General features: G+C 41.9%; 2 protein-coding genes across 2 annotated transcripts in view; one reads left to right on the plus strand and one right to left on the minus strand.

The window, feature by feature from the left end:
- Window positions 1-8793, plus strand: part of dlgap1b (discs, large (Drosophila) homolog-associated protein 1b) — a 114913-nt gene extending 106120 nt beyond the window's left edge. Inside the window, exons 9-12 of the mRNA XM_042510586.1 lie at window positions 1675-2090; window positions 3295-3386; window positions 5271-5423; window positions 5953-8793. Coding sequence (XP_042366520.1) covers window positions 1675-2090; window positions 3295-3386; window positions 5271-5423; window positions 5953-6171 — 880 coding nt within the window. The 3' untranslated portion in view covers window positions 6172-8793. The remainder of the gene's footprint in view (window positions 1-1674; window positions 2091-3294; window positions 3387-5270; window positions 5424-5952) is intronic.
- Window positions 8794-10463: 1670 nt separating this feature from the next.
- tgif1 (TGFB-induced factor homeobox 1) lies at window positions 10464-15180 on the minus strand. The gene is made up of 3 exons (XM_042510820.1): window positions 14885-15180; window positions 12900-13129; window positions 10464-12119 (listed from the first exon to the last, which is right to left on the minus strand). The coding sequence occupies exons 1-3, from the start codon at window positions 14898-14900 to the stop codon at window positions 11451-11453; spliced, it is 915 nt and encodes a 304-aa protein (XP_042366754.1). The 5' UTR covers window positions 14901-15180; the 3' UTR covers window positions 10464-11450.
- Window positions 15181-16947: the final 1767 nt, after the last annotated feature.

The raw sequence follows: 16947 nt of genomic DNA on the forward strand, positions 1-16947 counted from the left end.
CAAGTTAGTCTGACTTAACTTGGTCATGATGAAGAGGATTGTGCCAAAGATGAAGTTAGGAGATCAGGAGTTTGGAGTCAGTGGAATACAGATATATAAACCAGATATATAGATCACAGTAAACGTGGTTTAGCCCACTGAACTTGCTAAAACTTGAAAAGATGGATTTTTTTTTCAACTTCTCATGTTTTCTTCTTCTCACAACAACTTCTCAAAATTAAGTAAATACAACTAAACTTTAAGATAACTTTAAACATTATGGCTGTCAGCGTTGACACCTTAATCATGATGCGATTAAAGTTTGTACATAACTGCTTATTTTTTGTTAAATTGCGTTAATCGCTTGCCAACATTCCCATCTTTTAAGAGGCTGTACTTGGCTGAGTTTTGGAGCTTGAGTGATGATACTCTTGTCATCCAAAATTAGAAGACAATAGAAATCCAGTGTACCAACCATTTCATGCTAGCTTCTCTAAGGGGGTAGAATGACACTCAAAAGTTAAGATACATTTAGGTGATGGAAAAATGGCATGGTCATTCTCTCCTCTGACCTCAAGATATCGTAATGAAAATGAATTCTATGGGTACCCATGAGTGTCCCCTTTACAGATGTATGTCCCATGCAGTTTTTTGCAGTCATTTGACTCCTAATCAAGATAATCTGTTAGGATGACTTTATCTTGTAAATATAGACTTCATTACTGTTTTGAAATGCAAAATAATGGCATTGAAAATATGCCATTAATAATGCAATTAATCCAGATTTTTTAAAGTAAAATCAACTTGTCAGATTTTACAGTGCTCTTATTTAAGATATCTAACAGCAGGATAAGCTTGCATGCTTATATACCAGGATTTAAGTTTGCATTTGTAAGTTTGCACATTTATTCACTGTATCTTTGGAGTCCCTGTCCGTGTGGGGCCTTATTTATGCTCATCAAAGTGCATCTCTTGTTTGCACCCTGGTGTATTTTTGTCTGTGTTAATAAAAGATGTGCTTTGAGTCATGTACCACTTTGAGTTGTAATCTTGCAGTGATTAGACTGCTGGCTGCTCCAATCACTGCACAGTTAGCTGGCAGGTTTCCCCCCTCAACACCCTCGTCTCTCCGGCGTCCCATTCATTACTGGGGTGGTGAGCTGCTCTATAGAACGTAGCCAAATTTGTGTGTGTGTTGATTTAATCTCTGCACACAAGTGTGTGCGTCTGCTGTTGCACATAGTGTGGAGGGACTTGGCAAAGGCTGCCTGACGGCGGCACGAAGCCTCTGAGCCAAATATGACATGGCACACCCAGCTGTAGAGAGGGGTCCCAGGTGTGTGTGTGTGTGTGTGTGTGTGTCTGTCTGTCTGTCTGTCTGTGTGTGTGTGTGTATCAACCCCAGAGCAGGGCTTGTGGCGTGACAGACGGCTGCACACTCTGTTGCTCCTGAATGGGCCAGGTGACAAAACACACACACAAAAGACGTTCCAAACTACAAAAGCTATTCATTGCTATCAGTGATGAGATTGCTGTGATCATTTTCAATTTTTCATACTGGGATCACCTCCAAGAACTGTGTGTAAACAATATTATCATAATTAGTGCTAAAATACAGACACTAATGTGGTATTACTGCACAAATTTAGTATAATCAATTGCATAAAATAAGATCTTCTTTGCTTCCTCTTCCAGTTATCGCAGGATGACCCGCTCCAACAGTGTAACCACGGCGGTACAGGCTGACCTTGATGACCCAACAGATGCCCCAGAGCTGCTGCCACGTCACTGTGCCACCATGCCACGCCAACACTCCCGTGACGCTGCCTCTTCTACCGTCAGCATCCAGGGCTCCGGGAACCATTACCATGCTTGTGCTGCTGACGACTACGGGGAGGTGGGGTTTGACCCTTCCATCCTGCCTCCTCCAGACCCGTGGATGGACAGCGTGGCCGAGCCAGAGGTGGAGGCTCTGGAGGCTGTCGGACGATCGGTGTGCCCCCGAGACGGCCGCTGGTTCCTCAAGTTGCTGCAGGCCGAGACGGAGCGTATGGAGGGCTGGTGTCGACAGATGGAGCATGATGAGGCGGAGAATGAGCTACCTGATGAGAGTGAGTTGAGTCATTGAGAGTAAATGTGGAGACACAAGACACTGATACCAGGTCTGTTTTTCATCCTCTCTGCTCCTCTCTGATTTGGACGGAGCTGGTATTCATGGTATTGGACCACAATAGCTGCTTGTTCCTGTCTCAGGCCCTCTGGCCTCCACAGACATACCGTGCATACTTATCAATATGCCGCTGCTGGCCCCAGCCACACATCTGTCCTTTAGACACACTGTATAATGAAGTCTCACAAACACAGTGAAGGGATTTCTCTCAGCGCTCCTCCAGGCAACTATTTGATCTTGACGTAACACACACACACTCTGCAGAGCATGTCTGTATACACACACTTCTAAATATGTTTTCTGCACATGCACACACAAGACTGAGCAAACAAGCCTCAGGCAGCAGGCACTGTATCTCTACCTGTCCTGACTGCGCAGCTGATTTCATGTCTTACCGAAAATGTCATTGTTTATGCAGCCAGCATGGTGTTATGGTTCCAGGCAAGTTATTCTCTCACAGAACGTGCTGAGCAGGAGGGCTGTCTCAAGGTTATGTTTTCCCAGATCCCACGCTGCCATGTGCGCACACACACATGTACACGCACATCCTGAGGGAGCTGAAGACGTTGTATCTGTAGTGCAGATTCATTACTCCCCCTCTCTCAGTGTCTGATCCCATTTTTTCTTCATGTTGACAAATGTATGCACTGACATTTCCTCTCCATTGGGATATGTGAGTCAATAGGACTGACATTGGGAGTCAGGTTGTGCAGAACAACCTTGTTTATCTCCTGTATCATTCTGACAAACAGGCATTGTGAGACAAATTTAAAAACACATTCTTTTAGGACCACATGCATGATGATTTTAATTTTTGATACATATCAGCAGCTGAAACATTTATTATGTGATGTAAACATGGCGTTTTTAATTGTATGTCCATATAGGGTTGCCATTTTTGCATTTCTTTTGATTTGGAATTTTAGTGCAATCCAGTTATTATTTCACTACCCTAAATGACTTTAGTTTCTGAGATGGAAGAGGATTCTGGCGTATCCTTTTCTGTGTTAAATGCACCATCTCTGTTAGTGCTGCAACATGCCTGCAGTATGCGGTTCTGTGAGTAATTGCATTGTGAATTGTGTGCGTGTCTGTGTGTGTGTGTGTGTGTGTGTGCATGCATGTGCGTCTGTGTCTTTCTGCAGTCCTAGGGAAAATACGCAGTGCAGTGGGGAGTGCCCAGCTGCTGATGTCCCAGAAGTTCCAGCAGTTCCGGGAGCTGTGTGAGGAGAATCTGGTATGTGTCACCTCATCCTCTGCATGCTTCCCCAGCCGCCTCCGTCCCCACCCCCCAACACTGACATCATCCTGCACAAATCATCCTGACAGGCCAGGCCAGCGCTCATTTACTATGCATCTAGTGTAGAGTGTGCATCTGCACACCCTTACTGTCTTTCACATCCAAAAAAATAAAACTTGCTGTAGAAACAAGAACCTCACAAACAAGAATTTTAGATGCTAGTAACAATATACATATATCTATGAATTGAAGCAGCAAAGAGCCTTTTCTTGTGCAGATATTCACACTGATTTTTTCAAATATGCATATTCAAATATTACAGTTACCTGCATTGCACAATGTGCACATTATATAACCATAACTGCGTTAACATTCACAAAATTTTCATTTTTTTTATTCTGAAAATGACAATATTCCTACGAAGCTGTTAACAGGGCAAATGAACATTAATATTCCACTCACACCCCCATTTACATGCCACCAAGCATTCTCCAATTAATGCGCCCTGACATGTCATTTATCACGTCAAAATTTGGCCAAAAGTGTCATCACCAATGATTACCTTGTATACTGTCTGTCATACTGATGTTATTTTGATGGACTTGTATGTATTATGTATTGTTATGTATGTTTTATGTGGTGAAATGTTTGTATAATGGACTTTTATGTATTCTCATGTTTTAGGTAGTGCAGGCGACATGCTGTTTTGTGTGTTTGTTTTTTTGTCTACCTGCCCAGGGACAACAGATGCAAATTAGCTGCTAACTAACTCTGGCGAAATTACTTTTAATTCTACGCCGTCTCTGTAAAAATTATCAGTAAAATTGAAAATTAAATTAAATATAGAAAAGTGGAGTGGCTGGAGCAGCTTGTCATTTTGCTTCTTTGCCTCAAAATAGGTTCTTTCAAAGTTTCCGACCAGTGGCGGATTTGTTCAACAGTGCGAACACAGCCTCCTTCTTTCATTCCTTCAACCACCTTCTTAAAATTGTCAATGTTTTGATATTTGCAAGTATCCAAAAACTTAATATCCAAGTCTTTCATAATATTTAAAAGAAGGTGTGTATCTTCTTTCAACCAGAAATGCTGCCTTTACTTTTAGCCATGCATCTCTACACCAACCTTGAAAACTTTTGCCAAGCTGGTTTTTATGCAACAAAAATATGATAATGCACACAGCTAACCGTAGACAGGCAAGAGGCCGCTTGTTGCAAACTGCGGTAAAAACCCCAATTGAGACACATGTTCCAAATGTGCTGAATACTTTCCCAAATAATGCTATTTAAACCCGAATAATACCGCATATGTCTTAATTGGAAACTACTAAATTTGGAAAAAGGAATAATTCAAAATATCTAAACACAATGTGGAGTTTACATGATTGTCATATTTGGAATAATAATGGGATATTAGTGTGCATGTAAACGTAGCCATGAAGACCTGACGTTTGGAAACAGAGAAATTTTGCCTCTGTAGGAGAGCGTAACAAATTAATCACTGTTAAATAGTGTTTATGTAACTTATACTGATGGGTATTTTACAGGTAGATTGGTTTAACCACAGTCGATGTATGATTTAAAATAAAGTGTAATGAAGAAGTCAAAGGCATATTTTGTATACAAGCCCAGCACTCCCACATATTTACAGTGTGGTGCCTGATTTATATAAAAAATGTGTCATTCCAATTCCAAAATAATTTGTGCATCAATATGCATTTGGCTCACGTTAGGGCCAATTCTGTGATCAATTTAGTTGCTGTGAAAAATGAATCATCACTTTTCCAAAAATAATAATGTAATGCACATATAAATAAAATGTGTTTGTAAGAAGGTGTTCATGTGAATGTGCCTGTGTTTATATGAAATTTTTGTGTGTTATCAGAACCCAAATGCACACCCACGGCCCATCTCCCAGGACCTGGCAGGTTTCTGGGACATGCTCCAGCTGTCTATCGAGAACATTAGCCTGAAGTTTGATGAACTCCACCAACTCAAAGCCAACAACTGGAAACCTCTGACCCCACCAGAAATTCAGGTGCAGGCACACAAATATCAAATTCATCTCACCTTAATTCTGTTTGGGAATGCTCTACTAACTCGCATGCTATCTGCTGTCATTACTGTGTACTTTAAATTTGTACAGATTCACAGCTAAGCTTTGTTTTAGCATGCAGATATGTGTTTCATACTGTCACGTTGCCTGCCTGACGTCACCACTTGTATTTGTGTTTGTTCTGTCTTGTTGTCGACAGTGAGCTGCTTTTGAGAAGCTACTGTACCTGCCATGCACCGTTGGGGCCTGTCCGTCTCCAATGGTCACTTTTACCTCACGCAATGGCCACCACCGTGCTCTCTTACCCCACACAAATGGCTGCCACTGTAAACCATAACCTCATTCAAAAACTGCATGCTCTGACATTATGCCGACAACAGCTCCGCCGCTCTCTCTAACCCTTACGCCAGCTGGCTGCAGTTGTGTTGCTCCTTACTGTGTTTAGCTGCAGCTTGCCATGAGGACTCAGTGGTCAATAGTGTCATTAAGACTATTTATCATTCCTGTCCAGGAGAGAAGGATGCCCCCTCCCGTGCCAAAGAAGCCCCTGAAGGGCCACCACCCTTCCCTGGCTAGGGACCGCTCGCTGGAGAGCTCTGAGCGCCAGCGTCTGGAGGCTCGCAAACGCCTGCTAGCTGCCAAACGTGCCGCGTCAGTTCGGCAGAGCTCTGCTACCGAGAGTGCAGACAGTATTGAGATCTATATCCCGGAGGCTCAGACCAGACTATGAGACAAATGCATGTACCCACACACATGCCCAATACACACTAAAGCACTGAATGGTAAGACTAGGGTGCTAACATAAAATAACCACATTTTTTGCGGACTTCCCAGATCACTGTGGGGTCAGTCACAATGGAAGAAAAACAGGAAATGTACATTTTCAGTATTTATTTATTTATTTATTAACCCACCCTCCCTCATTTCCTTCTCCCAGCTTTGATGTAGCAGTACCCTCTTCCTCCTAAACCCCCACCCGCCCCTCACGAGTATCTTATAAATCCTTTTTTTTAAAGTGGCCTAATATTACAAAGTAAGCCAGGTGTAGCACAGCAGTGATGCTTCACGTTATTATGTTTCATGTGCCGAGAATCAGAGGATAACAGGGAGGGAGCATGCACGTGCATGTGGACTGTGTGTGTGTATACATGCACACAAGTGATGCATTTGATCTGCTCAGATCAAAGGTGTCAAATCAAATTGAGAGGTCAGACCGAATGACTCATATTTTTATATTTGTATAAAATCCCATGATCTGATTCTAAAAACACTACACGCTGGGAAGTTTCTGATTTGTATAATGACGTCAGTCTTCTAAAAATTGCGTTGAAAAGACCAGACAAGGAAACTATAGTGTCAGTTAGCGACACAATCCATCCTCTGTCTGGAAATAGGTCTTTCCAGCAGCGAGAGGCCGACCCTCGTAGGAAAGGTCAAGAGGTCAGATGTTGCTCCTCCAGGTGAGCTAAACTGGCTGTCGAGCCGGGAGCTGATTTTGTGGTTCTGCAGAGAGTGCAATTGAAAGAATCACTGTTCAGAAAATGCCACAAACCTAATCTGCGTGTGTGTAAGTGAGGCAAAGAGCGTGTGTGTGTGTTTGTATTCAGATGTTCATCTCAAAAGTGCTTCCTATTTTTCTAGGTCTAAAGGGTCCTAGCTGTAATTGAAGATTAAGGTAGCAGTATCAACAAACTGTAAACAAGCCGCCCATCTTGACTCATTTTAAACTGAGCAAAACACGTTTGTATAAAGAACATACAGTATAACAACATGACGTGCATGCTGACACACGATTACTGATATTCTTGTCTTTTTTAAACAGGTTTAATCCTTTCTCATGTTGAGTTGAAACTCTTCGGTGTTACAGGCGATGCTAAAATACTGATATTTGGTACAATACTGGTAGTTGTACTATATTTTATTATGTCATTTTTAGACAAGAGAGGTTTATCGACAGTATTGAGACTAAAGGACTGATAAGGGACTATTTTCTCCTCACTGTGTGTGCACTATCTCTGCCTCCAAATGAAGCAATTATTTGAAGGTCATACTAAAAAAATCCGATTTGTAATATTTTGTATTCATGTTTAATTTATTGATTAGGAGAACAATGACTGTTTATTGACATTGTGATTATTATTATGCACTGACAACAAGGCCCTTATACTGTGTTTTATTTATGTTGATTCTTTAGCATGACAGGCACCGTTTTTCGTCTTTTCTGTTTCAGTGATCAGCCTTAATTTCTAATATGATAGTCGAGCACAACAGCAGTCTCAGGGGAAGAAGTGTGCGTGCGTGAGTGCATGTGTGTGAGAGAGTGCGACTGACTTCATGTGACTTTATGTGACCCATGGCTTCATCACTACTTGTATATAACCCCATGTCACCAGGAGAGGCCATGATCTTGAACAAGGGAGTAGTATCCATGCCATCTTTTGAGTGATGTTCCTGTTTGAGCATCTCCGCCCTACTTACTTCAATGTAACAAGGTATTTCTGTCAGCTGCTTGAATGTGGAGACAATCCTGAGCCAGTTTACCGTCACATCATTGTTTTGATGAGAGCAGGACTTTGGTGTGTAGTCCGACTCTCTGTATTGATCTGACAACATTTTGTGCCATTGGATAACTGTAGGTAAGGATATATTCCTGCTATTTGTCCCTGTTGAACAGAAGTTTTGGCTGAGAGATGTTTGTGAAGGAACTCAAGTGATGAAGTAACCGTACAGTTTGATTTGTATTTCCTTTAGTTGGTTGATATGAAGTTTAGAGAGGATGCATAAAAGTAACAATAGTTCAAACTTAATGCCATTTTATGTAGAAGAAGCTCATTTTAGTATTTTTTACTTTGGAACTTGTATTTGAATTGAATTGTCTGTCAAATAATTGACTTCTTATTTATGTTTATTATATTAACATATCAATATATCACTCCTGGTATAGCAGGGAGTTAGAAACCAGAATGTTGGATTGTGATTAATTACTTAATTCAAAAGACACTCCAGCAATTCTGAAGCTTGTGATGTAGTTATATTAAGAGATCAAATAAACATTTGTACATAAATGAATGTTTCCCTATGTAAATGTAAACTAAAAAACCCAATCAAATAACATATTAAGCAGATATACATTTTGTAATTAATGTTATTACACTGTTGATGTTATGGCACGTGTATGAGCTCTTATCGGCATTAAAAAATATATATCATTGCCATAATAATGTTGCGTTCATTTTTTTTTCCTGCCTCCACATGTGTTTTCAATTGGAATATAATTAAGCAGATTACAAGGCCAGCATGGTGTGTTTTTAGGGCATTCCCCTTCCGCAGGGGCGGGTCCCCATAATTAGACAGCACTTTTGGCCTTGGCTTAGCCCCGACGCTCCTGTACATGCAGAATCGAGTGATTCGTCATTCACACATCAGTCATGCTGAGGGGAGACATGCTGACCTCGGTGGCCAGAGTTCAGGAGAGGGTGGGGGTGAAAGAGGGGGTTGCGGAAATGGGTGTCTTCTTTGTATAAAGCCTGGCCCAGGGTCAGTCTACCTTTCTAAAGGCCCACCATGGTTGGCTACAACTGCCCACTGTGTGCCTGGAGGTCTGTTTAAACTCTTATGAGTGATTACATCCCCAAGTTTCAAACTAACCTCCACCGCATGAGCTGTCACTGCATTTGACAAAAGGTGGAAAACTTGCAATACATTTGTAACATTTGTTGATGACTTAAGGTGCAATGTTCCAGCCACTTACTAACCAATAAAATGATAATTATTTAAAGGAATACTTAACTCCCCAAATGATCATATGTACATCAGTCACTTACCCCGTGGTACGTTTAATTTGAGAAGAAAACTTTGTTTTTCTCGCAAGCCCCCACCGTGAAAGAATCCAAACGCAGAAAAAAGTCTTGATGAAGTGAAGTCTTTGGGGTTTGTGTTTAACAACAGTAAATGTGTGTTGACACATATGCTCACAGTTTCTCGTAAGCAGAGTGACTTAGCCGAATTCAAGTTTCACTTTTTATTCAGTTCCCTTTGGAGAGGGCTGTTTGTTTGGGAAGCACTGAGCATACAACTGAAAAAAATAGACTTGTATTATTCTGTGTTGAGAGAGGTGTGAGAATTTATTTGAAAACAGATGTTTTACATAATAATGCTGTTATAAAACGTGGACCCCTATGACTTCCATTCATCACAGATTTTCTCCGTTTTTGGATTACTCATTCACCGTGAAGACGTGCTAAAAACAAAATTTCTTCAGAAATTTCACAAAACGCAGGGTGAGTAACTGATATACCAATTGTTATTTGGGGGATGAAGTATTCCTTTAAGTGATTACCTCGCCATTTCCTTTTAGATCAAACAGCCTATTCGAGCTCGCTGATTAGTGAAGATGTAGTTCTGATTGTTTTTCTTAATGAAACTAAAAGCAACGTCAGCGAGGTTTTTTTTTTATTCCTTTCAAATCGGAAAAATAGATTGTTGTTGAGCTTTAGAGAAGATCATGTAATAAATGAAAGGGTGGCTGTCTCTGTAAATATAGACAACAAATCCTATTGAGGCCAATAGAGAAGCTTTAGCAGGACCAGAAGGGAACAGCTGTCCTCCTAGCCTTGAACGAGCCAGCGCACTCAGTTGTAAGCTGACTTACATTGACTCTATTGAGATGCAGGCACACATAAAGCCCCGCTGGCAAGAAACTGTTGACGTCTGCCGTTTGCTCGTGTTAATTTATGCAGGATTATGCTAATTGGCAGGAGCTGTTGTAAACCTCTCACACACAGGAATGTCTCTGAATGCCTAACGGTAGCCTGTGAAAAGACATGAGCGCTATACTATTTCTGTCCTCCTGCTCTCTCTCCTTTTATTTACTGAACGTTCTGACTCAATATGCTCTCCTCATCCTTAAGGGATGAATCAGTAATCTTCAGAAAGTTCAGTGGGATTTACAAGAACACAGCCTGTATAAATGCGCGTGATCCGAGGGACCTGCAGCAGGGGAAAATACCAAATGATCAATTCTGAGATGTAGAAAAACAAAACTTTATTTGAATCCCATGTGACCCCTATTTGCCACAAACATTGCACAGTATGAAAAGAAATCACATCATTGGGCATCATGTCACATTAACTATACACATGGTCCTATTATACATGAAAATGCTTCTTTTTTTTTTTTTTTGGTGATTTCAAAAATGCCGTTTTTGTCGGGTCGTAAAACAGCACATTCAGAAAAGACATCTGTAGTGTTTAATTTTCCAGTCCACTGGCCGTCGTTTTCGCTGAGTGATGGGATGAAGGCTCAGACTAAGAACCTGCTACATTGGTCATCTGAAATATCCCTTGGTGGGGGAAAAAAAAGTAAAAAAAAAAAAAACAAAAGCAAAGAGGGTTTTTTTTTCTTTTAAAATAGCTAAAAGTAAAATTACAAAATCAAAACTATACTTATACTCATGAAAACACATAACATTTACTACAGTAGTGAATAAGTTTGTCATAGATGTTGAGAGCAAAGTATGTTTAAGACACTGAGATGACCTTCCTCTGCCTTTAGTGTGCAAACAAACGAGGCAGACCAATCATGAACTGATCTCTGAAATGTTTAGCAGTAAACGTGTGTGGACGCGAACAATCTGATCGGTCTCTGAAAGGAGGGCCGACTCTACCTCTTCTCTAAAATGATAAACAGTATAATGAAAAGACATAAGACAGGCAGCATTTCTCTGATAACATTTTTGGTCCCTGTGTGCAAATAAGATACACATGTAGATACATACGCATGTATGTGAAATGAATAAACAACTTACAGCCAAGGCACCTTGATACAGTTTTTTTTTCTCAATAAAAAAAACATCCTCATCAATTTGATTGGTATACCAAAAATAGAAATGATCAGGCTTTCGTGTGGATTTGTTCTCTGTTGCGTGCAGATGAGTCACTGAACTCAGGGGGAGGTCCACAGTCGAGACACAAAGTCAGTCTCTGTTCACTCTTCTTCTTCTGTCACTTTTAGGAGACCAGCTGTTTGGCTTGCAGCTCCATCTCTGCAGCCCGTTTGAGGGCCACGTCCACCAGGAGCTGGAAGCCGCTGAAGTCTTGTGTGAGGTCTGGAGGGGTGGGGGGAGGGGTGTTGAAGAGCCCGCTGCGGGGGCTCAGGTTGCCCTCCATGCCGGCGCTGCTGAGGATGGTGGTAGTGGTGGGGAGCTGCTGGCTGCCGGGCCCTTCATCCTGGCACCTGAGCAGCGCCTGGACCTGCGCAGCCTGCAGCAGCTCTGCCGCCCTGTCGCAGTTCATTCCTGGCACAGAGGGGTGGGCGGCTGTCGGGCTGGCCTGCATTGCTGTGGTGACAGTGGTGTGACAGATGACAGAAGGGCGGGTGGGCAGGAGACCCGGAGAAGGAGACAAGGAGGTTGGAGAAGGTATGGAGGGAGACGCCGCCTTCCTCAGGACACCGGGCATGGTGGGCTCGAAGCTGGAAGGGTGGAGAACACGTTTGTCGTAGCTCTCCTCTGTAACGGCTGCAGGACTGCTGTGTTTTGGGGACTGAGAGCTGTCAGAGAAGCTGTCGCCTGCTTTGCTGCCTTTTCTGGAGATGGTAAACTGGTTCGGGTCTTTGCCGTCTTTTCTCAGCATCTCTGGAAGAAGTCGCCGCCGGGCGTTTATGAACCAGTTGCACACCTGGAGAAGACAACAACAAAAAACCATGCTTTGAGAAAACTGCCTCACTTCCGTTCTGCCATGCAATTTAAAAGAAAATCTGCGGGTACACTTATCCCCAGGTGCAGATTGCACATGTGTTTTCAACAGAGAAATCAAAACGAAAAAAAGCAAACAGCACACACTATTTCACACAAAAGGCTGTGGATTTCACATTATTGGCATCTTCTGTGTGTCATGCAGACATGAAAAAGCAGACCAAAGATTGTGATGTCAAAGTATGAGCAACAAAACATTACATTTCAGCAAAAAAAGTTTGGAATTCTTGACCCTGTATTTATAAATAGTCTTTAATAAAAAGTAATCTCCTTTGTCACAGCACTAATCACAGTCATCTCTCCTCTTTTTTCCCTCCCTCCTCCAGGCTAGTCGTAACTGGCTCAGGGAGACTTGCAGCTCTAACCATGTAAATGACTCTGCATTGTTCCCAGACAGCTGGGATGGAAAGGGGCTGGAGGGAGGGAAATTCCTGTCCAAGTGCCTCAGCCAAGCCCTCAGCTCAGGGAGTGAGTTTACTCACGTTGTCTCAGACTTTAATGTTGCAACATCAAGCTGGTTTGGATGACCTTCAATTCACTGTTTATGTGTCATGTTTTGTTTGTCATCTAGGCAGGAAATGATTCAGTCAAGCTCACGCTTGCTTCCTCTTGACTTTAAAAATGGTCTGTTTACACTCTGACGGTTTAATAGTGGAAAAAAGGTTAAGTAATCTAATCTTTTCTGTCATATCCGTGTCCGTACCTGTAGTGTAGAGAGCTGAGTCTGCTTGGACAGGAGTGCTTTCTCCTGCTCAGAGGGGTACGCGTTGTAACGGTGTTCATACAGCCAGTCCCTGAGGATCTGAACGGACTCCTTGGGCAGATTACCCCGCCGTTTCCTCTTCCCGTTGCTCCCAGAGCTGGACGACAGATCCAGAGGGGCGTCCACGCTGTCCTCATCATCCGTCTCACTCCCCGACAGCATCATCAAACCTGCGCAGGCGAGTGCAAGAGTGTGTGAGGACAGGACAAAAGAATATGCACCCTCTTATGTCAGCCACCCCGTCGTCAGCCGCTCTGCCGCAGCCGTTCACCAAACACAAGCTGTCTGGGAGGCAGCTGATGTGTCAGAAGCAAGCTGTCAAGTTCAGCCATGTGATTCATATAAGGAGTGAGGGAGGGTGTGTGGAGTGAGAGGAGGAGGGGGGAGGGAGGGATGGAGGGGCGGGGGACGTCACAAAGGCTGGTCTGATGCTGTGTCAGTTATAAAACCTGCCTCAACAAATACAAACCAGGTCTATTGCACAGACGGGCAGCACACCTTGCATGCTTGGATGTTTAAAGTACACTGTGCCGACCACAAGAACAATCCCGGTATAAAGGGAGATTTTGTTTTGAAGAGAGGCAGCAGTGTATTTGTGAAGATTAGAGGGCTGCTTTCTTATTTAAGTTGGTGTTTTTAGGCATGTCTAATCAAAGTCAATCATGATCAAACAGGATTTGGGCCTTTGAATTACACAGAATGAAGGGAAAACAAACCTGCTGTTAAACTTAAATCAGATTTTTAGTCAGAAATTAGTTTTTTTTAAGCATATGTTAAATTGTGTAAAAAGTGGGGTCCATTTGACACAAGTCGCATATATAAAAGTACTTTTTTTATGCTGTTATGATGTTTAGGTCACTGTTTACACAAAGACATGCAGCTTTCTGAGCAGGCAGCCCAGACTCCATTAAGAAAATGCTGATTTAAGTTTCAGAGGATATTTAATCCACTCCCCAATACTGCCCACTCTGAGGCAAAGTAGTGGGAAAGGAGTAAGAAAGTTCCCAAGTCTGTGCGGCCAACAGGATGAGGTAATTACGTAGGCTGGAGAGAGGGGAAGGGGGAGGGGAGACCTGTTGCAAATCAGCGTCTCCAGACTAAACAAAAGAATCTAGGGCTGCGTGGTTCTTTGTATGCAATTCAAAAGTTTCTACATACAAACAGTGAGTTCGCCATAAACTTAACTCCCTCTGAAATATCTTAGCTGAACATAGAAGGCAGGAAATGGGTTTTAGAGCCATTAAGACGCTGGTTTTGTAAGTTTAAACAACTTGTAAGGGGGTTTCTATTGTGTGTGTGCGCGCTGCACCACGAGGTCCATGAATGTAACAAGGCAGCAGCAACTTCCCACAATGAGGTCAGGATGAACATTAGCCTACATTTGGATTTTGATACATTCAAAAGGTGCTGAGCGTGTTTCCGCTCGTGTTTGATGGATAAAATGTGCTAAGTGTGTGTTTTGGTTGAGACTTCGCGGTTGTGAAAATGTAACTTCAGCTCACAATAGTCGCCAAACTTTTGTCAAACTTCGACACAAATGTAGCGTCCGTCACTTCAATTAGCTTGTTTTCAAACTAAAAGAAACCCTTTTCGTTGGGTTTTGACGTTTTATACCAGATGTAAAGTTAGCGGAATTAGACTGTGACAAGAAACAAACAACACACATGGCGAAACAGTTATGTATTATTGTGTGTTTAACTCGATTAAAACGTATTTCGAAACAACACATTTTTTTGTTAAACCCTAGCTATATCGACTTTTGACATCGCGCCAGCACATGGCAGAAAAAGCCCCCTGTCATGTCTGGAAAGGAAACAATAGACTGCATGGTTTGCATATGAGGGGAAATCGCTCTGTTAATCGCTCTGTCTCCGCTCATCTAAACTCATTTTGACTTTATTTATCTCAAAAGCAATCCAACATACCTTTTTTCGTCTTCATCTCCGTGCGAAAATGCCCACTTTTCCCTCGTCAAGCGCAGAAGAAAATTGTCTTTGTGTTGTGTTTCTTTTCTCCAGATATTCCCAGCGTGTATCCGAATACCCGAAAAATCCTTATTCATCAAAACTTATTCTTCCTCCCCCTTTTTTTGGATTGTTTCTCTGCTCGTCCTTATCGGTAGATGTAAAGGGGGTTACCTGAGATCTCCGCGTCCCTTCGGCTCAAAGCCCTTTTCTCATTGACTGTGTGTTTGATCCTGAAACTGGGTGACAGCTATCTTTGACAGCTGCGTGACTCAACGCACAGAGATCCTCCCACCGCGGAGGGCAGAGGAAAAATCTCTGACATCAGCATGGCTTGTTCCACTGACATGGATACAGTCTCGCAAAGCTAATACTGCTGCAGACCCCCCCCCCCCCCTAACAAAAGCCAAAATAAACAACAACACCTTGTTTATTAAATCATAAAGCGCGGGGAGGCGTTGATTTGAGCGCGCGGTCAGAGTGACAACAACAGGCTCGCGTAGAGCACTGCGGACCTCGTGGTAACATCTCATGTAAATAACAACCTCGATGAAAAATCACAACATTATTTCTACAGGATTTATTTATTTATTTTTGCACATTGTGGTTTGTGTGGTATTTGGCACTAAGTTTGGCGCAATTTGTTTCATCCTCACACCGTGCGGAATAATCTGTGGCATTCAGTTGCTGTCTATAAATGCACTTGTGAGCTCATCATATAAGCATATTATCGTGTGTAACCACAAGTGACCCATATTGTGTTTAGTAATAGCGGATGTGTTCATGCACTCTCTCCACTCCAGTGTCGTCACTGTTGCAGCTTATTATTTTGCAACACCGACTGACGTTTTTCTTGTCATTTATGCGTCTTCCCCCCAAAATATTAACATTATCGCAATGAGTGTCGCTCTAATTTCTCACAAAAATGAGAATATGTGTAAAAACAATATATATGTTGGTGTAAAACAGGGAGGATGTTGAGCCAAGCTCGTCCCAGCTGGAGGTTAGTGCACCAGTTCAGGTTACTAAAGACAACAGTACGGCGTAGGAAGCGATCAATGCGCTCATTTGTATGCGCTGCACAACCTTGCGACAGCTGCTGTAGCATCGCCTCTTTGCATGCATTTGTTCCAGACAGGCGTCCATGTCTCTCAGTGAAGCTAAATGTCGCCTCCGTGTGTGAATTTGTGGTACTTTATGTCAACATAACAACACTTTGCAGGACATAAGGTCATCGGACTCCCTCTGATGGTTAATGGGCTGCTGTGCAACTCAACATGACTTTTTTCCCCCCCCCTTTAACCCTTTGAGACCTGAACAAATTGGCTTAAAATCTTCGAAAACATGGTAAGAAGGCAATGAGCAAGTTAAGATGAAATTATCCAAGAAATAACAATTGTTCCAAAAAAGTACAAGGAAATAACCTGAAAATTAGCACAAAAAACTAAAAAACGAAACAAAAAACAGGTAAATGACCTAAAAAGGTGATTCAAAAATAGTAATATTTTTTTTTTTACCATAATTTCAAATATACAATTATGGTGATTCTAAATATAGTTCTAATGTTGTTATAGCTATAGTATATATTTTTTTCCCTTTTCCCTAGATATTTTTCCTATGATTTAAAAATATATATATATTCATAAATCTACCAGTATCTTGTGATCTGTGAAACATGTCTTACCAAGCTGCTCAATGCCTTTTTAAAAAAAATTAAAAAATAAATTAAAAAAAAAATCTTGTTTTTGGGTAACCTGTAAAATGCTTTGGAAACATAACCAAATCACCCCATATTATATTTTATTACTTGATTACGCTACACAAAGTGTTAGGAGGCCTTTTTGCGAAACAATCACATCACTATAATAATGTCAATGATGCACATATATATAATAGGTAAGGATGTCAAATTTTTCAAAATTCTTATCATTTTCAAGATTTTAGATTGATGTGATCTATCCACGAGGGACTCAGCTCTCTAATATTTTAGTACGCGTTGACAGAGTTTTTAGAAATTAAAATTG

This window comes from Plectropomus leopardus, chromosome 21 (genome assembly GCF_008729295.1).
Source record: "Plectropomus leopardus isolate mb chromosome 21, YSFRI_Pleo_2.0, whole genome shotgun sequence".
Classification (NCBI taxonomy): domain Eukaryota; kingdom Metazoa; phylum Chordata; class Actinopteri; order Perciformes; family Serranidae; genus Plectropomus; species Plectropomus leopardus.

What these genes read in the sequence shown, in the direction of transcription:
- tgif1 (XM_042510820.1), bottom strand. An exon ending in CTCAGCTCTCTACACTACAG is followed by an intron (nt 12,120 to 12,899) that starts GTACGGACACGG and finishes TGTCTTCTCCAG; the next exon opens with GTGTGCAACTGGTTCATAAA.